The 23,561-nt window shown below is 42.2% G+C and overlaps 1 protein-coding gene across 3 annotated transcripts; it reads right to left on the reverse strand.

The window, feature by feature from the left end:
* Positions 1-656: 656 nt before the first annotated feature.
* On the reverse strand, positions 657-15,807 carry mapk6 (mitogen-activated protein kinase 6). 3 transcript variants are annotated; one of them, XM_008289441.1, is made up of 8 exons: positions 15,631-15,807; positions 10,407-11,324; positions 9,978-10,295; positions 4,794-4,938; positions 4,237-4,401; positions 3,929-4,124; positions 2,479-2,596; positions 657-2,208 (listed from the first exon to the last, which is right to left on the reverse strand). In XM_008289441.1, the coding sequence occupies exons 2-8, from the start codon at positions 10,641-10,643 to the stop codon at positions 1,108-1,110; spliced, it is 2,280 nt and encodes a 759-aa protein (XP_008287663.1). In that variant the 5' UTR covers positions 10,644-11,324; positions 15,631-15,807; the 3' UTR covers positions 657-1,107. The 3 variants fall into 3 exon arrangements, with proteins under 3 accessions (XP_008287663.1, XP_008287664.1, XP_008287662.1); XM_008289442.1 differs by lacking the exon at positions 15,631-15,807 and adding an exon at positions 13,986-14,191; XM_008289440.1 differs by lacking the exon at positions 15,631-15,807 and adding an exon at positions 12,141-12,262.
* Positions 15,808-23,561: the final 7,754 nt, after the last annotated feature.

A 23,561-nucleotide genomic window follows, 5' to 3' on the forward strand; every position in this document is an offset into this window, starting at 1 on the left:
TCCACTAAAGACAGACCGCACCTATAAATAAAAAACAAAGTGGACAAAAAAAAGAATGATATCCATTATAACAATATTGATGGAAAATGGAAAGCCTCAACTTCTTTTAAAACATAACACATGATTTGCATCCTACCTTAGAACAAAGGAACACTTGCACGCCCATATAGTGCCGAAATGAAAATGGAAGTCTGTCCAACTCCTCAATCTTCAATAATCACATTGAAATAACACATTTTGATAAAATAAATATCGCACATCTGCTAGAAATAAATAATGATTACTGAAACACCTCACTATGTTAAATGCTAAAGTGAGACAGATTTCATCTACGCGACCACTTCATTTCATGGTATGAGGATGGTCATGTGTGTAAAGCACTAGTGCGGCTTCGAGTGTCTCTCGCGGCTGTTACCTTGAGGTAGATAACACATTTACATTAACGCCTACGATAATGGTTGCTGCTGGCATCATGTGTCAGATTTACAGTATGAAAGGGTTATTAAGGAAGCTTTCTTTGGGGGAAAATGTTAGAAAGTCAAAAAAAAAAAGAAAATAAAATAATAAAAAAAAAAAAAAAAAAAAAAAATTTAAATTAAAAAAAAAAAAAAAAAAAAAAAAAAAGCCCCCCCCCCCCCCCCCCCCCCCTTTTTTTTCTCCCATCCCAAGAAAAGGCTATTTGAAAGCACTTTAAAAGCCCACAGCAATGTCAGCGTCTACCATCCTTCCTCATATCATAGCCAAAAACAGCCAAAATCTCCTCTTTTTTAAATCCTTTCCTCCTGTTCAGATTTCTTCTAGCTACTTCTCTCCTGCTCACCTTTCATCTACAGTACTTAAGTGTGCGAGTGACATGCCAGTTTAGCAATGAGGGCGTAGACATTAACCCATGAAGGCCTGGTGATCAAGGCTCAGAGTGATGACCAAAACTCTTTAAATAAATCACCCCTTTCAACTCTTACAAAAAAACTTATAATTAAAAGTAACCATAATAAAAAAGGTATGAAATGATTCAAGTACAATAATATATCATATTATTAAAAAAAAAACATAAAAACAAAACGGTCTAAATTTTGCACTGTGAGGAGGATATATATATATATTTCTTTAATTAAGATGCTTGAAGATGCTGCTGTATGTTTTGTGGGCAATTTGTGGGGAGCATTTGACAGCGCAGGGGGTGAGGGACGCCTGGATGGATTTTAGAGGCAAGTCATCAGTGCTGTCAAAGCCGGGCAGGGCCAGAGAGTCCAGCTGCATATTAAGCACAATCTCTGTGTTACTGTCGAGGAAGCTCTCGTCCAGCTCGCTCACCACTGAGGGCTCCATCTCTGGACTGGCCACAGTCTCTGCGACCCCCTCTTCCTTCCGGCTGAACAAGCGGTCCAGGTAGCTGGTGTAGGTGCTCTCCTTCTGGAAGTGGTCCTCTTTGCGAATGTCCCAGCATGCTTCATCTATCAAACAGCCATTCTCCCCGACTCTCTCCCCAGAGCCGAAGCTTTCCCAGGGGTGAGCAGGCCAGACGCAGTCCCCGCCGCTGACTCCCAGCCCTCCTCCACCTAACTGGGCGAGGTTTACCAGGCACTTCTCCTCTTTCTCCTGACTTATGGACTTGGACATGGACATGGAGCTTGAGCGAGGAGCCTCAAGTTGGGAGACGGAAGAGTTGAGCTCATTCAGGAGGCCCACCTCGCTGAGCAGGGTCACCTCCTGACAGGGCTCTGGCTGCAGGCTCAGTTTAATGGTGCTGGCGATGAAGGAGTCAAAGTCAAAGCCTTGGTTCTGCTGGCTCTGAGGTTTCTCTGTCTGGTGTTTCTCTTGCGTCTTGTCCTTCTCCACCGGACTCTGGGTTTTCTCTGCTTCCTGCAGTGCAATCTGGGCCTTCACAAGCCCGTTCTTCTCACACTTGCTCTTGGCCTTGCGGTCGGCCTTCTCCTTGCTCTGCTGCTCCTTCCAGTTGGAGAGGTCAATGATGAGCTTGGGCTCGTAGTAGTGGTTGACTTCACTGTCCCGCCAGATGAGGTTGTCCAGGTAGGAGGGTGACACGGCCTTGTAGTTACAGGTGTGGCTACACTGCAAGTCACAATACTTGTTCTCGTGGTGGTCATCCTGCCAGGACCGCTCTGGTGGGAACAGAGTTGAATAGTCGAAGGACGGCTCGTCCAGGAACTTCTCCCGATCTCCATCAGCATATTTACGAGGATCCACCTGGAAACAGACAACAGTCAACTTTTAACATCACATCATAAAGTATCTTTAAGTCAGTCAGGAGTAAGAAATATGATCTCTATACATTTGTTGACTTGGTTAAGCTATCTTTTATTTGGTATGTAACATTTTAACACCAACATAATACCTAACCTATGTACCATCATGTACTTCTAATTAACATTGAAAATGTATTTTCAAGTTGACAAAAATAGAGAAGCTCAATGTTATAACAGCAGTATAAGTATGTTTGTCTAAACTTCTACACACCTGGACCTCCTCCTCATCTGTTACATCAGAGAGTGCTCTTGGGTCAACCTGAACTTCGTCTGGGTCATGGGTGCTGTGCAGGTGCCAATCAGCCTCTGAGAGCTGGCTCTCATGGTACCTAATAGAACAGAAATAATAAATATGAAAAATTCCTCAATCAATGGTATAACTATGCAAACATAACCAGAACAGTCAGAAAATAGTAAAACCTGTTTTGCTTGTCCTTGTCAGGTCACTTCTATAACCATTACTGTTTAGTTTACAGGAAGCTATGGAGTAGTGAGAGTGCCAAATTACAAAAATAAATCAATAAAAGAACAAAAGTGGAAATAAAAAGAATAAATATATTAATGTATTTATTATTTTTAAATTTTATTTTAAATTGTATTTTTTAAAATCATTTTCAATTTTAATTTTATTATTATTATGATAATTATTATTATTTATGTATTTATTTATTTACTTTTTGCTTTGAAAGCAACATTTAATTTAAAGTGACTTTTCCTTATTTTGCTTTTAAAACAACTTTTAATTTAAAGCAACATTTAAAAGCAAAGGAAAGATGTGCAGAAAAAGGTGCGCAGTAGAAGCAGGTGCAAAAGGAATAGTACGCAAGTACAGTCTTGCTTCTTGAGTATTGAGAAACGGCCTTGTGTAGATTTGGGACAGTAAGTATCCCAGAATGCATTTCGCGCCAACCAGCAACAAAAGCCGAGGAGAAAACTTTCACAGGTAACAAGTTTTTTTTTGTACCTACTACTGTTACTGTGACACTTAATGTAGTTTTAAGATTATTTTAGACGTCAAATCTGATTTTAAACATCAAATCTGTGGTCAATGGATCAAGATAAAGCTAAAGCCTGCTTAAAATTTTGCCCCAACGATTTTGGAGATGTGAGCGTCCCGGTTTGACAGCTGTGACTGCAGTCAGCGCTCACAGTAGCCACCGAGGACAGCCTGATGTCGGCAAGACTTTCTGAAGTCTGCTGCTGGCTCTGACGGTTATTCTTTAGCGGAGCTGATCAGTTTCCATTAACAGCATCATGCTGCTGAAGATGCTCTGTCAGAAGGTCCAGGTTGGAGCTGCTCATGTTCTGTGGAGTCTCCCAGCAGTCAGTGAGGACCTGGTTTATCCAGCTGTCCCTCCAATAAAATATTGCTTAGATTTTATTTTCAATGTACAGTTACAGTGATAAGATTTGAGCAAAATGGTACTACAGGCGAGGAACACAAGAACATAATTCAGACGAACCAAAGTTCCGCTTCGGAACCTTCAGAGCCAGTTAATTTATTTTTGCAGTTTGGCACTCTCACTGCTCTATAGGAAGCAAACAAAAAATATTTTCCACTGAAGGTAATCACATAAGAAAAATGTGTGAACAAGGGTACAATGAAACGTCATCTCTCTGAAAGAGCAGGTGTTTGAGAGGCAATAAGTGAGCAAACGCACCTGTCCCAGGTGTGGCTGTGGCTCTGGTCCATGAGCAGGATATCATCTACTTCATCCTCAATGTGGAAGGGGTGCAGAGAGACAGGCTCATCCAGGGGGAAGGAGTAGTCAGCCATATAGGGGTGGGCCAGGGCCTCCTCCGCAGTCAGACGATCCATGGGGTTAAAGGTCAGGATCTTCTCCAGGAAATCCAGGGCTGTAAAGGACAATGGCAATGAGATTGTTAAGTAGGACAGATGTATGAGTGACAACACCCTGATTACTTTATGAGGCTGCAAGTAGTTCTGGATGCTTAGCGCGACACTCACCCTGTGGACTGACGTCAGGCAGCAGCTTGGCCAGTGGTGTGTGAGGCTTGGACATGTCGTTGCGGATAAAGACGGGGATGACACTGTGGAGTTCCTGTCTGTCTTCCTCTCGCAGTACGGGAATGGACTCCAAGATCAGCTGCATCTGCTCCAGTTCGTGTGCTCCTGAAACACCATGTAGACAAGCACTGAGTACTTTAGAAGAGTTATACAACATTCAACATCTGCATACCTGACTAGAGCGAGGCTTAGCACAGCAGATCATGGGAATGGAAATGTTATTTGTCTTGTGCTCAGCTCAAGGCAGTTTTAACAAACAAAAACATTTAGTGTTTGCAACTCCAGCCCGATTAGCAAAGACCAGTAAGGATAGTAAAAGCAGACTGACACTGGGCGTATCTTTGTCTGTTTCAAGCAGACATATAGACTAGCAAGATAAGCTTATGCCTTATGTGACCTATGCCCCACATTTACAATCAAACTGCTTTAAAGATAGCTTATGTTTGTACATAAGGTACTGCAGTGAGTCAGACATGAGAAACCGAGGAAACATTTACCTGCAAAAAGAGTCTTCCCTGTGAGCATCTCAGCAAAGATGCAGCCAGCAGCCCACATGTCGATGGCTTTGGTGTAGTTGTTAGGAGAAAGCAGCAGGCGAGGAGATCTGTACCACTTTGTGACAAGACCTTCAGAAAGATGACCCTGGGATAGGTGGAGACAACACAATAATTTGAACTTCGTTAGGAAAAGAAAAGAGGAAAAACTACAAAGCACAGCAGAGTGCAACTTAAACTCACAATAGAGTTCCTCTGGGGACCAGAAATACATTTCAGAAGTTCTTTAGTCAAAGTGCTTTCAGTATTTTCTAACTATACCATTTCACTGATGAGATTTTAAGCCAGACAATAACACAAACTTTTTTTGATGGGTAATATAACACTGATTCTGTTTTGTTTCATAAATTGCAAATCTGTTTCTTCTGTTGTTGTCCCCCATTTTGAAGTATTTTTTCTGGAAGTTACCTCTTGCTCATTAATGACCATTCATGAATTGTTTCAAATCTGCCATGGCCCTCAGAAATAGATGTAATTTGTATTACTTCATGTACCTCCATGTTTTTCATACAGCGTTTCTGGTCTGTGATAAACTTCGTAGGCCCTGTCCTATCTCCTTAACAGACCTGTTCTGTGTCACGTATGCAACACAGCACAGAGACAAAGACCACAGAGAGAAAAGACAGATGAAAAGGGGGAGATCAGACACGTGCAGGCCCTGTCAGCAGTCTGAGAGAGCAGGATAATCCCCCACCGCCACACCAGTGACACCAACCTGCACTCCACTCTCAAATAGTGCCTGACTAGCCACAGGGATAGGAGGACACTGAATACAAAAGAAACTAACCTCTGTGTGTGTGTGTGTGTGTGTGTGTGTGTGTATACACTGGGGGAGGGGAAGTGGTAAAACAACCCCCTTGCTACCCTCTTCCCACCCCCCCCCCACATGCAGAGGTAGTTTGTAGTGAGACCAAAATGGTCAGCTCACCACTGAGCATGGCTCTTGTTTCTGCCCTAATTTAGCTGCAAATACTTGATGTCACACTATCCTGATGTGTATCACTGCTCTGCAAGCCCTTGTTTTGATAGGCCTATAAATGACACGCCATGTAGACTGCAGATAAAATTCCTTCCTTCATGTAACCAACTAATCTGTTTGTCTGAGAGAAGCTTGTAAAAAGGTCAAAAGGAATTAAAATGGTACTGCAGCACACAGACAAGTCACACACAACCGACTGACACCTGTAAGTCTGTCCAGCACCCACTCTGAGAAACCGCTAATAAAGCTGCCACATGTGACTGTGGTTATGGCAGAGAAATACATGCAGCCAGCTTAGAGCGTTATGACAGAGATGTAAATTAGGTTAGTTTGAAAAATTGTTGGGTCATTGCATAAGGACAATTCTGTGTACGATGGACTCTGAACTGAAAGGAGCAGATTAAAGCTTGCCTAGCAGCATAAAGTGCATTAGGTGAACATTCAAGTTCACCTCTTTTACTGATTTCTAAGTAGGCCACTCACCATACAGACAGACACATGGGCATGAAAGCATCACCGGCAACAGTTGGTGAATAACCTAACCACCTGGTCTAGATCAGATCAGGCTGACATTTAATGATTCATAACAGCCTCTCAGTGTGTGTCAGACTGTGGTTTGTCACAGAAACCTGAAGCAGGTCTGACCAGATGTCAGTAAAGGTGGTTTTACAATAAAACAAAACCATCCTCAGCACTGCCTCCACTTCCAGAATGAAGCTGGTGACTTATGGCTTACACAATAGATTTCCCTGCTGACATTGTATTTTAATCTTCATCCACCCACATGAATCATTTAACTGTTTGATGATTGGACTGTAAATAGGGGATCAGCACTGCCTCGCTGCTGTCCCACGGACATAATTAATAGACAATTTATTTCAAACTGGTCTACAACTTTTCATCATAATTCAGGCTACTTCTTGTTGTTGCAGACCATGATTAACTACTGTTGCAGCAAAGTAAAGGATTTTTTTCAGATGTGGGAAAATAAGTGAAACCATCTCTTTGAAATTCATCAAGCCTGAAGTCGACTCCCTAGCAGTTTTCTTCCTAGATCTTGTGAAGTCTGATGCCAGACAGGCCTGTTTCTGGCTAAACAACTGGGTCAAATATGTGTGTATGTGTGTTACTGCAGTTGTGGTTTGGAGTAGTGTACTGCAGAAAGTTTGTGTGGCAGCAAAGACCTCAGTGAACTCTACTTCTCATTACATTCCTGAAAACTTCAGTTATTATCGGTACTGCATCTCAAATTACTGAATTTTACAGCAAGACAACCTCTCCAAGTTTACATTAGTGCAACTACTCTGGCTTAGAGGAAACAAAAAAATCATCCTCTACAGTCCTAAATTATCTGTATGCCCCAGACAAGTTTGTCTATCACTTCTATGTTTCAAAAGAAGACAAGACTCGGCTTAAACAGTTTGTTAACTTTCAAAGCAAATGATTAGTCATACTGTGATGCAACATGTGAAAACTAAGACAGAAAATGTGTTGCTACACTGAGCAGATCTGAAATCACTTAGCTAAGACACACATTTAGTTAGTTACACTATCTCCCCCAAGTAGTTTATGGCCTCAGTTATGCTTGTTTAAAAACTCAAAATAGCTTTTTAAAATTCTAAACCCAAATGGCTGAGAGCTGTATCCACTATTCCGTCTTTCTCTCGTCGAGGTTGGGCCCCAACTGGAAATGAACATGAGCTTTTGATCAGCTTCGAATAAGAGCTCTAAGCAAGGCTCCCACAGCAAGACAAAGAACTGGCTACAAAAAGGAGGGGACTCGGGATTGGAGAAGTTGGATGAGTGCACGTGAATTCTTGTCATTCTTGAGCCTGGGCCACCACGAGGGCCGACCACAAAGTTCACACAGGCAGAAAACAGCTTGCTTCTCCAAACAGTGATAGCAAAGACACAGGTACTTGCACTTAAAACAAAACCATGCAGGATTAATGAAAGCCTAAAGGGAACCCAGTGAGGTGCTACATCTTTTATTAACTCAGGCATTTCCACAAAGTAGGAACGTGGGAGGAAAAGACGAAACAAATGCCGTGTGTCTATGTTACCTAAAGCATAAATCCTGATTACTGAAACTTTGCCAGAAACTGAGGTTCACTTGAAAAGAGCGCTTCTTTATTTAGAAACGGCGTTATTCAAATAACATGCACTCAACCACCCAGCTGCTCTGTCTCACCCTGCCTGCTAGAAGTAGAGGGTGGTTGTGAAAGCATATTTGCCCCGAGTAATACTGCCATCTTGTCCGGCCAATACTGAAACGAAATGTTTTTTTTCTTTTTTTTATGCCTCCACACTCCACTGGGCACTATAGTGCTGTGTGGGGGTGATGGGTTCATTTTTAAACATGCCTCATTTGCTCCGAGACACACATATCAGATAACTATAGATGCCATAGTGGTTGGTAGAGATATCAGTTCTGCTTCTCTCACCACACAGTAGACACAGTGAAAACACAGCAACATAGTCCAGAAAGGGAGGCTTTGTTCAAACCTGTTAAACTCAGTCCATCTACAGTGTTTGCATCCTTGACAAAAGCTCATTAGCACTCGTCTGTTTCACTACTACAGCAGAAAAGAGTCAAACACAAGAGAGCTGACCTAAGGCAAGCAGCTTTTCAATACCCACTCGCCTGCATGTTTCCCATCAGGAAAAACTGCTTATACAGAGGGAAAACGCCCACACGGCAAACTCTGCGTTAAAGGGAAGGTGGCGGCTACAGTGACTGAACTGTGTGAGAAACTCTCACTTCTTCCCGGCAACTATGAGCCCTCGCCTTCCTCTTCTTATTGCACAGTGACATACTGTCTCAACTGAAGATGTGACTCATATGAGAATATAGAAGTCAGCGCTGAAAATGTGACTAGACTCTTAACATGGAGTAGTGATGGTGTGCTTGAAATAAGCGGTTATGGTAAACAAGTGTGTGCAAGTCTGTCTCACAGTGGCATATGATGTGGCAGGATTGTGGCTGTGAAAGGGATATGAATGAGGCTCTACCAGCCAGAGGGATCACATCACGTGAGCTAACTTCAGACCTTCCGATGACTAATCTGAGACACGTGTAAGCATCTGACTGCCTCTCTGCTCTAAGGAGATCCAGCAACTACACTCAGAGGGGAGGGATATTCTTCCCAACCTAGATTTTCTCACATCACACCACCATATGGCCATCAACTAGCATTTCCTCATCCCTTTATAAGGTGACAGCAACACACACAAGGGCAACACAGGCATTCCACATGGCTGCCGTTAGAAAGGGCGATCTCTCCTCATACCAAAGACGTATTTTACTGCTGCCATTACGCTGCTTCACAAAACAAAATACAGCTTTTAAAGAGGGCCTTAAAATGTGTGCATTCAACATTTGGTGTGTCAACATCTGGCTTTTAATGTCCAAGTTTACAATGTGCTTCTTTCTGATGTGATGAGAAACAAAGAAAACGTCTTTTCTGAGATCTTGTTTTCTTGTTTCTGCAATTCATATGCATTCAATTGGATTAATGACCTCCTGCAAATGGAACTGAGGGAAAACATAGACTCTCAGATATAAATAGACCTTTACATTATTTTAATGCAGCATGTCTGTAATGGATCTGCCGCAGCCTCAAGCATTCAATATCATCATTAGAAGCTGACGAAGGCTCAAACTGAACTGAGACTGCAACATTCAAATATTTGCATTTCCTTTTACCGTGCAATGTGTCTTGTCTTTAGTTTTAGCAAGCCACATTATCATAAATCCACTCATGTGCATACTTAGACTTGAAACTGAGTTGATTTTCAATTCTAGCTATGTATACTGAGCTATAATGGAACAAAAACAGTTCCCAGGGTTGTGTTTTCCAGTCTTACTTCTCCTGAGAGGGGAAACAGAGGCGTTACCTCAAGGAACCACATCCTGTCTTGTTTACTTCCTGCTGTGAAAAACTGCGTTACCCTGGGGAATACTGCATTACTGGGCAATAAACAGCTTGTGTCACAGCAACTGAGCACTCATCTTGGTACAGGAAAGTCTACCAACACTGGTAGGTTTGCTCTTCTTAGATATAAAGTCTATGCAGCATTGTAACCACTCCTCACAAAACCCCACAGCAATCATATTCTGAATTCTGCTACTCAGAGACTGGTCTTACCTTGTGGGAGTAGTGGGGGTCCATGATGCGGGCCAGGCCAAAGTCCCCAATCTTGAGAACCAGGTCTTCTGTGTTGACGAACAGGTTGGCCGGCTTGAGGTCGCGGTGCAGCACATTGGCAGAGTGGATGTACTTAAGGCCCCTGAGGAGCTGGTACATGAAGAGCCTGGCATGGCCCTCAGACAGAAGGCCCTTCTCCAGCAGCTGACACAAGTCTGTCTCCATGTACTCTTGCACAATGTAGACCGAGTTGACCTCCGTCAGGGATACCACGTCCTCCGTTAGTCTGCGACCACTGGGACCCAATGTCTCAAACACCTGGTGACATAATGAGAAAGGTCAGTGATGAATGCCGGTTTACAATAATTTCCTCTCATTATTTATACAATAGGATAAATACTCTTCTATATGTTCAGTCCTTCAACTTACCTTGACAATGTTGTCATGGTCCAGGCGTCGGATAATCTTGATTTCCCGCAGTGCGTGCTTAACACTCTGGGGGTCGGTCAAGATGATTTTCTTCACAGCAACACGCTTGTCACAGTCAGTGTCAACTGCTGAGAACACCAGGCCGTTCCCTCCGTAGCCCAGAGGCTTCAAGTCCATATAGCGAGAGCCCAGGTCAAACCCATGGATGTTCATCAGGGACTCAAACTTCTCCGCCATTTCGTTTTTTTTAAGGCTTTTACACCAAACTTCTGCTATTTCTAACGTTTGTTCTCTTGCCTGTTTCAGGCCCAACTTTAACGCCTGCAGAGGATTTTATCAGATAAGTCCCCCTCTGCTTCAGAGGCTGAGCTGACTGACCCCTGTACAGATGACTACAGAATCCCCCTGTCTCGCCCTCACTGTCAGATGCGGGGCACTAACGTGCAGTCAAACTTTCTTTCCATTTTGAACAAAGGAGAGAAATTTAAAAAGTTGAATTTCCCTCCAATCCACTGTGGATATCTTTAACTGAACAGTAAACTAGTGTTTATAGACTGCAATGGAATGAACTTTGAGGCCAATTAAAAAGCACTGACACTATGTTAAACTATAAAAGCACGCAGTTGCATCCTCACAGTGCAGATACATTCAGTGTATGACTGGTCCTGAGCAGCTTCATATGAAATGTGCCTAAATGCACTTTTTTTTCTTCTTCTTATATTTTAAATGTTTAAATCTGTCTGCTTAGTTTTTTGTTGTTTTTTTGTTTTTTTTCTCCCCCTCACGTCACCTGATCTATAAAACTGAAATGAGTCTGGCCTTGAAGTCTTCAAAGTAATTTTTCGCCCTCAATGATCAGGTGGCTCAAGCTCGCCACAGTCACAATCAAAACTATCCTCCATTTTAGTTGGGTATAACCTGAAAAACAAGAGAAAACAGAATAAAAACAAAAGGGTTAGAAAAAACTATGTAGTATAAGATCAGAAAGGAGTTCCAAGTTTCAAATTGTAAAAAAAACAGATTATTTACATTTAAGTGACAAAATATAGTCCCATTTAGGCCTTATCAGTATAAATAAATGTTGGGGCTTCCACCAAAACAACAAACCGTCTTATCCACCAGCTTTACGTTAGCCGCGGTGTCATTAAGGAAACTAACCCCTCCCCCGCCCGGTTTAGGCGCTCGCTTGTCCGGTTTCTTAGTATCGACCAAATTGTCTGATAACCCAGAGGCTAAACAAAAACGAACAGCAACAAAAAAAAAAATGTACACACACCACACATTAAAAGGCAAATAAAAGCTTTTAATTCGAGTTGACATCGTCTGTTTTTTGGCCTTCACCGGGTGTGTGAGTGGCTGGCGGAAAAAAGAGCCACGAATGGAAGCATGACGGCAAGCAGGCGAGCTACTATCGGACCATCGTCGACTTAATTTATCGCATTTACACTAATTTCGTTTTATTCACGTTGAGCCAGTTACACAGGTAAGACAGCCATCTCACCAGACCGTCAGTCTGGTGAATAACAAACCCAGCGTTAAAGAGAAAACCGCCGATAAGGCGAACAAAGGAGCCGTTGTTGGCGGAGGCTTTTGACTACGTGGTACGGCTTTCCTAGCGCTAAGCAGCACAAAGCCGAGGTCGGTTAAACCGCTCGAAACGGCGGCGAAACCGCCTCGAAATGGCGCACAGTGGAAACACCAGTGTCACAAATCGACATATAGCAAAGTACTCACAGTCCTTGTTCGTTGCATTAGTTCGGTTGCGTGTTTAAGTCAAACCTAGACGAGGTTTGAGTGCGCTTCGCTCCCCGGGCTCTGCGGATCTGTTGCAATCGCCATTTAGGCTGGGCTGAGCTACGAACGGCTGCGGTGACGTCGCGAGGCCGCCTTCACGGACCGTCGGAAACCTCCCACTACGGTAGGAGCGCTTCACAGGCCATACGTTCAAGTGGTTATTTGCAGTAATGCCAAGGCCTATTTTCAGTCACTATTAACTGACTAATCATGTCGAATTGATTGTATGAACCACAAATAACCTACAAGCTGCTATCCTCTTGATTTAACATTTGAAACTTGATTTTACTAGTTTGTTATTGTCTAAACATTTGTTTTAGTCTATTACATATTTTTTAAATTTTGTCTGTCTACACATCTTTTTGTGTGAATATGTACAGCACGTTGGTCAGCTGTGCGTTATAAATAGATGTAATTCGAAAACATGACACTGAAGCCACTCTGGGGGTCATCGGGTTCATTTTTTAAATAATTAATGAACTGTGCTTGTTTACATGCAGTAATCTACTAGCAAACAAAATGTGGTTATCAGCCAACATTGACAGCTTTTCTATTAGTTTTATTTCTCATTATTAACATTGACTGATTTTTACAATGATCACAGAAACAGTCTGTCGATCTCTTAGTCTTTTAAATATTTTAGAATTGCAATCAAAATGTCATAAGTAGAGTTGATAGATCTGCAACTGACGTTTGAAGTGTTTTTTATTAAAAGATATACTCCTTTTGTAAATATAGTTATATATTTTATTTGTCTTATTTTATACTTGTATTTTGCACCAGAGGAGTTCTTTTAATTTCGTTGTACTTTGAGTCTGATGACAATAAAAGCATTGTATTGTATTGTATTGTATTGTATTGTATTGTATTGTATTCCATAGACTTCCACTTTAATAACACATTTTCTAAATTTAAATATTGTACAGAATATCTTTATGATTAACATAAATAATTTATCTATTAATGTATGCCGTCTCAGGACACTACACACTTCGGAGACGTGCTGCTCGGATCTTCGAGCAGCACTTGAAAGCAGCAGGAGTCATTCAAAACATTTGTTTGAAGTTGGAGATCACGCGACAGCGGTCGATTCAAAAACTCCATGTTTACCGTTTATAACAGCAGTATTCAGTTCACAACAATGCATGCAATAAACGTGGTAATCATCACCAACTTTATACGTAAATGTGATGGCACATTAAAGCCAAGATCAGTCACAGCTGCAACTGTAATAAAAAAATAAAAATAAAAAAAAAGTTGTCACTGCTTGCAGGGCTTTCAAGGAATCCTGGAGGAAATAAACATGTGAAGGAAAACAACATATTTTTGTGTTTAACAAAATGCTCCATGATGAGGCATTCTTGGTTGTGTTGCAAAACAAAATGCTGCAGTCCAGATGTCACTGCAGTTGTTTATTTTGCTTAGTTTATCTGAATTTAGACTTCAGTGTTTATATTTTCTCTCTATTTGTGGTTTATTATTTCACAGCCTTCCAAAGTTAAATCAAGTGCAGGAGAAATGTAGATCTAGGTGCAGTTTAAACAGCTCTCAGGCTGTAGTCTGATCTTTACTTTTTTTCCATCCATGCGATTTTTATAGCTTACAGTACGCCCAATTGTTGTTGTTGTGTTTTTTTTATATAATAAGCTGTTGTTTCCTAAATTGGTCCACTAGGCTAGTTGTTTATTCCCCTTTGACGGGAATTAAAGCTGTTTGCAGATTATGCCACGCAGTATTGCATTAGTCGTGTCAGTGAGAAAAATCCCCGGGACAGGTCACACTCACTGCGGCTTGCGGATTTAGAAAGTCCATCTGGCACCGAGATGCGGGTGTTTCTGTTTTAGCGGTCCTCCCTCACAATCACCACATCCTCCTCCCCTTCCAAGAGGCTCAAGCAGGCAACATCGAAGTCAAGAGGCTCAAGCAAGGCGCTGTGTGTTTTTCTTTTTCTTCCCCGCTCTCTCTCCCTCTCTGTTCAAATCTCTCATTCAGACTGCGGCTGGTGTCCCGCAGCGCCTGGTGCTGTGGAGGCTGTGAATGGATGGATGAGGAGGGATGGATGGGTGGGCGGGCAGGCAGCAGCAGCAGCATCACAGCCGCAGCAAGTCTACATCAGCATCCGCAGGCAGACCATGTGGGAGCCCATGTGTCCGAGAATGCAGATGCCTCTCGCAGGCCGGGATGGGCTCTTCGATGGAGAGCTGGAGCTGCATGCGGACTGAACTGAATGCGACAGAGGCGACTCTCTGTCTCGGTTATTAGTCGGAGCCAGCGAGAGAAATGTTGGGAAAAGAGATGATGCAGATTGTTGTTTTTTTTCTCAGCTACTCTTATTTTTAGGTGATAAAGATGTCCCTTAGATGCACCAATATCCCCCAAAAGTTATGTAATAATTAAATAATAAATCCTCAGGTTTTGCAATCTCATAATATAGTTATCATAGGGAACCATATCTCTTAGTATGTAGACGAATTAGTGTTTTATTTGGAGGAGAGATAGAAAAGGGGGGTGCCATAGATGCAGCAAGGCCTTTATATATAAGAAGGATATAAGAAACTACTTGAAGAAGGTTTCTCATTCATAAATTGTAATAGTGCAGCTGTTTAGTAAAAGTTGCAACAATGGTGCTTTGTTCCAAAATGTGATTCCCCTTCTCTTGTCAAAGGTCAGAGGTCAAGGCAGCAGCTTGAAATTCTTTCTTCTAAGGAACTTCATATATTTCCCGCAGTGCAACAATGCACCCAAATATCAGATCGGGGATCTATATATTATAGACATTTTCAGCCTGTGTCCCAATGTTCAGGATGAAATTCGCCAACTTCCATCCAGCCAAACACTTCCATCCTCCACAAATCAGAAATTACTAGAGACAGTTAAAAATTTCCCTTCATCTGAGCCCTAATGTTGTTTTTTCCTTTGGCACGTGGCACCGTTTTACAGAACTCACTGTTTGTTTGTGATGAAAGCTTTAATAACTACGAATCACGTTGGTTAGACGAAGTACGAGTGCACGCTTGCACCACGGGTGCTCTTTGCCCTGCGCTGTCCCAGAATGGAGGTCATAAGGTAAAGTCACGTACTGTGTCTCACCTGAGATAATCTCCTTACATTCTGATTGACTAGAAGAAGATGTTTAAAAAAAATCATTAATAGCGTGTCTCTGCCGGAGTTTTTACTTGCTGTACAGCAGGCCTCTGTTGTCACAGACGTTGAACATCAAGCCTTGACTTGACAGATAGAGCTGTATTGTAATATATGGTCCCAAAACAAACACTGCACTGTTGCAATCCAGGAGTCCTGTATGCTGGTCGCAAATGGTAATTAAGCACCTGTTCTCCCAGGTTTTTTGCCCGAATTCCACACAAAAGCATCCCCGACATCATTCACATTCACGTCTGCTTTTTCTTTTTTTTTTAATTTGGCCACTCACCGAGGTTGACATTCTCCTCAGGCATCCGCAACAACATGGTGCAGAAGTTTAACAGTCCATCCAGGAGAATATATATCCAAGAACACGGACAGGTGAAGGGATTCAGTGGTATGTGTGGATATGTGAATGTATTCTCAGAGCCTTGGCGGTGTGTTATCCTACTCCATGTGCCTCTGGTTGTGAGGTGGAGCTCCATGGAAAGTTAATATAGGCCAGGCAGGGGAGGAGGAGGAGACTGCTCTGTGTATGGCTTGGCCTGTCAGTGTGTCAGACCCACTAGAGTCCACTGCCACCACCTCTCCCAGCCTCTCTCCTGCACTCTGTCTTTCTGTTGTTTTTTTAAATCTCTCATATTTTCAAACCTTTTTTCCCCCATTCTGTGTTTTTTAAGAAGAAAAATAGATAACCTTCTGTCTACATGTGTTAAAATAGATTGTTGCTCCTGGGCAAGGCCCTCGTGAATCCAGATTTGGGGATATTTTTTTTCAAGAACGGTTTGTGAATGTTCTGCCTCCAAAACACATTTTAGTAACAGGAAAGCATTAAAAAAAAAAAAAAAGAAAGAAAGAAAATACTTTTGCTCATTGTAGCACCTACATGCACACTGTTCTTGCTTATATATTTTCACAAGCTCTTGAGAGCCATCAGATCAGTGTTTTGCAAAAAAAAAAAAAGCAAAGCATGTCAAGATACTTTTATTTGTGTGCAGTTCATCCTCTGAAAGGTAGTTCTAGTGCTTTATTGCTCGCTTTAATGGTCAGTATAACTGGCGGGGGGTTCATGAAGCTGAGATCTTACAGGAGTGAGCGCCGATCCCTTGCTTGTTCTCCTCCTGCCCCACAAATCTGATTTCTTTTTCCTCCCCTGAAAGCCATGTCTGCTCTCTTATAGTCACAATATCACATGGGGGTTTGCTACTTTCTGGCTGAAAGTCTGGTCCGTCTGGCAGCTCTCCCTCCTCGGTCTGTATCTAACTGTCATATGGCAGGTCCTGGCACCTCGACAGACTGGCGTGTTTGGACTGTAAGGAAATGTGTGTTTGTTTGATATTCAAACCCAGACTGCTGCAGGGTCTGGACCAGCTGTATGTTATCACAATATTTGAATGAGGACGTGAGCTGTGGGTTTGGAGTTGTTCGCCTATGTTTTGCTTTTTTTTTTTTTTTCCACTGACTGCTTTGTATCTTCCTGGGAGGTTAATTGATGATCTGTGGGGGCTTGAATTGTAAATCTATGTGGTTGTCGCCATGAGAATCTACTGTAACTAACACTAATAATCGCCTGTATGAGGAAAGCTGGCTGATTTGTTCAACAGCATTAATTAATTAATCACTGATTACCCTGAATGAGTACAGTAAAACACCATTACATAACACAACTTACACCAGCAATTAGGCCTGCTCTCGGCGAGATCAGTAGTTACTGATCTCTGATGCTTCTGCTGTTTTACCCTATAGTGTCTGCTTGTTGCATAACACGTCTGTATCACTTCACCTATAGACAAGGTGCAGAACGGATCAAAACCGGGCATTAATTCTTGACCTTTTGGCCCATGCAGGAGCTGTGTTATCCATGTAGGCTGCTCACGTCACATCACACAACTCAAGTATTTCACAATGTTGTGAAAGGGGTCCAAACAGCCACAGTGTTGGTACACTTTCTGCGCTACAGGTATTTCTCAAGTGCAGGGTGGGAAACATGTTTATGTAATGAAGTCTTTCCCCAGTCTGATCTACATGTATAGGTGGGAACTTAACAGGACTGTCCTGAAAGGATTAGACAGTTAGTTCCGTCTTGTCCTACTTATGGATCGTTGCTTCATTTCGAAATCTTTCTGGTTGAAAATTTGTGGAGTCTCTCTCATATCCATTAACTCAGAGTGAATTGGGTGTTTCATCCTATTTGTTTCTCTTCTGGGATGTTTCTCTCTGATCAAATGTAACACAAAATCAGCGGAAAGCAGCAAATCTACACACACCCCTGCATGACATTTGTGCGCAGGACAGATTGGATCTCATTCAGCTGCTCGAATGATTTACTCCAAGGGCAGAGTGTTAGTGGGATGTGACAGTGTGGTTACGCAATGCACAATGGTGCCGCCGCCACCACCGCTGGCCTGGAATCAGCCTGTTCTTTTCTTTATTCAAATTTATTTACAGGGAGATGCACAGTTTCTATCAGATCTGAGATGAGAAAAGCATCCGTAGCCACTGTGCAACACTAACAGGCTCATTAATCACACATATTAATGCCAACAGATGTTAGAGCAGCAACAAGCCTTCCTGCATGCATCAGTCACATTTTAAATCATTGTCGGAGACTGTTGAACGGTGCTCTGTTGTGATCTTGTATTCCAACACGAGGTGCTAATGAAAAGGAAGGATTCTGTACATCAAGTAAACAAAAAGGAGGCCAGAATTAAATATTTGCTTGGCATTAAAGGTAGGTTTTAAAGAATCTAAAGAATCCACCTTCTGAGCAGCAGATCCTAAATTTTCTGACCTGGTTTACCATCATCTTTGCATTACAGCACTTTTTGGATGCAAAGAAAGTGAGAGAGGGAAGGAGAGGAGAGAAGAGGGCCATCTGCCTTTGCTTTGCCATCCTCTCACCATCTGTGAGTGGAGCATCCTAAGACCTCCGGGGCTTCGTTTCTGTATCTGTGTGCATGTGTGTGCGTTGGGGGGGTACGAGCCATCCTTTTCGATGATGTAACCTGTTTTGTCAGCTCTTTGCCCGCAGACAAATGATAAAATAGTAAATTCTTGGGATATTCTGCAAAGAAATGATGAAGTGATCTGGCGGGGAACATTGTGTGTGTTCTGTGTTTGATGTGATTGGATTTGTTTGTTTGGGGTCAGAGATAAAACTGGGCGTTTGGTGGTGATGTAAGAGGATCAGAAGCTTTGGAATGTGGAGGTTTCTTAACAGGACTAATTCAAAAACCTTTCACTGCAAGGTGCCTGTGTGTTTAAATCTGCTCAACAGGTTCAGATAACAAACATGTTGTCAAAGTTACTTCCTTGGCCCAGTTTCCAAGAGTTGTTGGCAGGATGTTTTTCAATGGCATAACCATCACATGTAGGAAAAAAGGGCAACCACTGTCTTAGGCAAGAGAACAATCTTTCAATCTAGATAAGTCGCTTCCAAAACGTTTGATGACATACTTGAGTGGAAACTTTTTTTTTTTTTACAGCACTCAAACCATAAAGATTACAGAACAGGGTCAAAGTTAGAAGCCGTCTGTGATTGCTTCCTGGAGTGACGGAACAAATCCTGGAAAAACTCAGCGTTCAATGTCTGAAAGAGGCCATACAACTCTAATAATCACACCGAGAACACATTGTACACAGCATTACAATGAGAGAATTAGAGAAAGCACGAGAGATAAATAAACCAGGATGGATAGATGCGGTCCAAAACACCTCGGATCTACAAGATTGTGTGCTTTCTAGATGTGTGGCAATATTACAATCGCACCACTGTCCTCTCACTCTCTGTTCACTGTCTGCAAGGTCTTATTACTCATAATATTTGGGTTTCAAATACGATCAAGGACATCCTGTATCATCGTTATCAGCACTCTTCTGTCTGAGCATATTTCATAACTCCTGCCTTTGTCTCCTTCAGTCTGATTTTTTTGCATGTTGTTGGTCCTGTATCGGATATTTTCCTCAAATATCTTCATGTGTGTCATAACAGTGAATGACTTGCATGTTTGTGTGCAAACACAGGTGTGAAAGACAACGTGTTTATCTGTCTGCACTTTAATACTTCCAATTAAGAAGACATGTGAATTCATTTCGGGTATTGCATAAGACATTTCTTATCTCTCCTGTAAAACGCGTTTCCATTCGACAACTTTAGCAGCTGCAGTATCAGGCCTCTTATCGCCCATCGGGTCACACCAGCAGTGTGTATAGGATTGATTGGCCTCTTCTCCGAGAGTATATGTCACAGCAGCACTCTCCATTAATCAAAGACTGATCACAGCCGAACCTGAAACTCACACAGATTGCTCAGCGTGTTGGCCTCCATCCCTCTTCGGTTTCCCATCAGTGAAACTCAGGAGGACTATAGAGTGGATGGTGCACTGATGAGGAGCAATAATGGGCTTATGTAGAATGCCAGCAGCGTTAAGATTACCAGCATGGGTTTCGGATCTGTCTTGTAAATGTGGCAGCAGTCGGTGAATAGCGCTGCAGCTGCTCTCACTGCCCCGCTTCTTTAACCTCCCTGCTTTGGCTCTGTGTGTCTGTCACTGTGGATCGATGCGCCACTAAAGCAGGGGAAAAGCACACAGTGTTCAGCTCTACCGTCAGACTGGCAGGTCTAATGGGGAGCCTGTCTGGCCAATCTTGACTTGACCTCGCCAAGCTGTCACTAGCATCAGCCCACCCCTGCATACAAATCATTGGGTAAAAGGGCTTCACAACACTCCACTTGGATTGGTTGTCTGCATCTCCGGGATGACATCACGGGCCAACTGGGTCCTTATTTGAGACAAATCCTCTAAAGATATGCCAAGGTTTGAAAGTCAATGCAACCTATTCTCCCGTGACCGTAAACACAGCTTAGAAAATGGGATTTTCCAGTCACACGGCAAACAGGTCTGTGGCGGTCCATCGCCTGGTCTGTATAAAGTATCAATCATTAACTCGCACTACTACGGCTTGATGTGATAGGAAGGTGGAAAAACACCTTGCTGTTGTTGCAGGTTGGCTGCACTGCATCCTTCCTCTGCGAGAGGACACTGAACTCAGGTTTGTTTTGCAATAACATGTAATCCTGTACCATGGAACGCTACAGCCCTCGGACCAACTGAGGTGTGTGTTCATTGGGCAATCTGGACACTTGTGCGAGCATGTGTTTATGTGCGTACGTATTTTCCCAGCTGCACCACACACTCCACAGCACACCCCGATGTGGGCTGATGGGTTGGTGCAAAGTTTTTTCAGTGGATGGGTCATTGCAGTTCACTTCATCTCTACTCCTCTGCAGTGCTGAGGAATATATTGCATAATAATAAAAAAAAATGCAAATGAAACAGGATTAGGGTTTTTCTTTGCATCTGTTGAACACTTCTCCGCAGCCTGCATAACTCCTATCAGGAAGGATTAGACTAGGCGATTGGGCAGTGCAGAGTTCACCCGAAAATCCCTTTAAGAGCACATCAGAATTTGGGATAGAGGGACTATCAGACTCCGGCGGTTACATAACGGCGGATGACAGGGGAGGCCATACCGCTGCTCTCTCCCCCCCCACCGTGTCCCGCTGAACCATTTCTCTCTCTGTCCAAATGAACACGCCTCCTGTGATGTCAGGCTGTAAATGCTCCAGTAATGAGGAGACAGATCAATACACAGCGTTTGCTATGAGTATGTGTAGTGTGTGTGGATGGATGTGTTCTATTTATAGCCGCTAATGATTGGGAGACTGCGTGCTTTCCGACAAACAAAGCGTCGAGGCAACAAGTCACGACCGATTCCGTTGCCCCACAGACACTCAGGAATGTAATTAAAGAGTTCATCTAAGTTTGAGACATCACAGAGCATATTCCTAATCACTGTAAAGTCTGTTTTGCACCTGCAATAGAGCTCAGCTGGTCTCATTGGAGAAACAAAACAAGTAAGACAATCCTGCCTCTGTAAGGGTATGGTTTGACATTTTGAAGAATAGGCTTTTTCCAAGAGTTAGATTAGAAAATCAATATCCCTCACATATCTGCCTGTTTGATCTAAGGCTACAGCCATCAGGTGGTTAGCTTAGCCTAAAGACTGGAAAGAGGAGGAAACAAATACAGTGGGAGCAAAATCTAAAGCCTACTAATTAGCATGTGACATTTGTTTGTATAATCTTTGCCAAAAAAAGAAAATAATTATTTTGTTGTTGAAAAGGGTAACCATGGAAACTGTTGCAAAAATGTTCTTTAATTAACTTAATTTCTGGAACAGGATCAATGGTGCAATATTGATTTATATGACAGAAAAAAAAAATTAGCTCAATCCAAAGTATTACCTTTTGTACATCGGGACAGATAAGAGACAAAATCCATGGCTGCTTTTGTTTAATTGCATAACTCGTCTTAATCATGCATGAGCAGCTGAACTCTGTAGGCTGTGTTCCTTTGCAAACTGCAGAGGAGAGGAAAGCACGAGGATTGTCTGATGTGGTGCTCAGTTTAGTACAGAAAGCACAAATAGACACGGGAGAACTCCAAGGTGGGAATGATCATCACTTTCTGTGCTTTTTCTTTCAAGCACACATGCAAATGGCTCTGGGGGATACTTTGAGATTCGGCGTTTCATTATAAGACTACTAATAAACTCTGTCTGTCTTTGTCCTGCTCCAGTTCTCCCCTTGTTCCTCTGTTGACATCTCAGGATAATATGCACATGCCTCACCTAAATTTGCAGCTGCTCACAGCATTATCAAAACTCTTGGAATTTATGTGGTATGCTCCCGTATAATGGTATCAAATTTGAAAGGGAAAACAAGCGCAAACACATTCTGTTTTGCTTGTTGTGAAGGCCTGGGGCTTTGTTAGCATGCATTCTGCTTCTCTCAGACTGTTCATCAACAAATATTACCTTGCTATAATCTCTACAAGACAGCAGAGTGAGAGTGTCTGTGGCCTAGAGACACATTTAATGAATACATTCTATGCAGAAAAGAAATTGGAAGGTGCACAGAAGGAAGATAGGAATCTATGTCTCGCAAAAAACCAAGCAAAATAAACTGAAGGAGAAAGTGGGGAAGCTGTAGCAGAACATTTATTTTGTCAATATGTGTATAAAATGTGAAACTTCATCAATGTCTTTAGACATGTTAGACACAGCAGGTGAGTATATCTGATACAGTGCCTATAAAGAGGAAGCAAACATCTATTTTACATTTTATATTTTTACTTAACATTACAGATATCTGTTATGGACATGGATGAATCATTATTGGTACATTCTTGTCAAAAAAGCAAAAGTAAATTGGCAATGATTCATGTTGAAAAGCAATTAAAGAGAAAAGCTTCCAAGGGGAGTGAATACGTTTTATAGTCACTGTATCTTCTCAAAATGACAAACTTACAGGTAATTATCAACTAACTGCAGTTTCCTTCAGCTATACAGATTATTTTGGCGTCTTTCAGCTCATTGTCTTTTGGTGTACAACTGTTTCATTTTTTTGTTACCACTCTTGTCAGTATTTTTTGTGATTAACGTAACAGCAGTCCATTGCTTTAGCTCACCTGGTTGAGCTGGCAACCCATGTACAGGGGCTATAGTCTCCTATGCAGCGGCCATGGGTTCAAATCCTGCTTATGGCTCTTTGCTGTAACCCATTGCCCTATTCTCCTCCCCAACTTTCATGTCTCTCCTTTGACTTTCCTATCTAATAAAGGCAAAAAGGCCCAAAAAAAATAAACTTAAAAAAACCCCAAAACTTAACAGTAGTCAGAGACAACGTTTACTAGCCGGTGAGCATTTAGCTCAATGGCCATTTGGTCAGGAGTTGGTGGTGACCAAAAACAGAGCTGAAAGAGTTTAATATTGAACTTAACACATCTTCAATTGATTGCTAATGTTGCTTGGATATGTCATTGTTGTTCTAACCCTCAATGGTCAGGTGAGTTACACTCATTGATCATTATGTCGATACTATTAATCCTAACTCTCCATTTACTGTATGCAAGTTAGAAGTGTAGTTTTCTGTATTCTATCTGTAAGCAAAGCTGTGTGTAGCATTCTGCCACACTTTCCTCTCTGCTTAACCCAAATTTTCTGCAAATGTTTATCCTCTCGTCTCAAAATAAGTTTTCTAAAATCACAGAACACAAAAGCGGGGACAACAATTAGATTTTAAATGAAAGAAAACACAAGTTAAGACCCTTACATCAGATTCTTTAATTACATCACAGTCCCAACACTTTGACAAGT

The sequence above is a fragment of the Stegastes partitus genome, unplaced genomic scaffold (assembly GCF_000690725.1).
Source record: "Stegastes partitus isolate 25-593 unplaced genomic scaffold, Stegastes_partitus-1.0.2 Scaffold615, whole genome shotgun sequence".
NCBI lineage: Eukaryota > Metazoa > Chordata > Actinopteri > Pomacentridae > Stegastes > Stegastes partitus.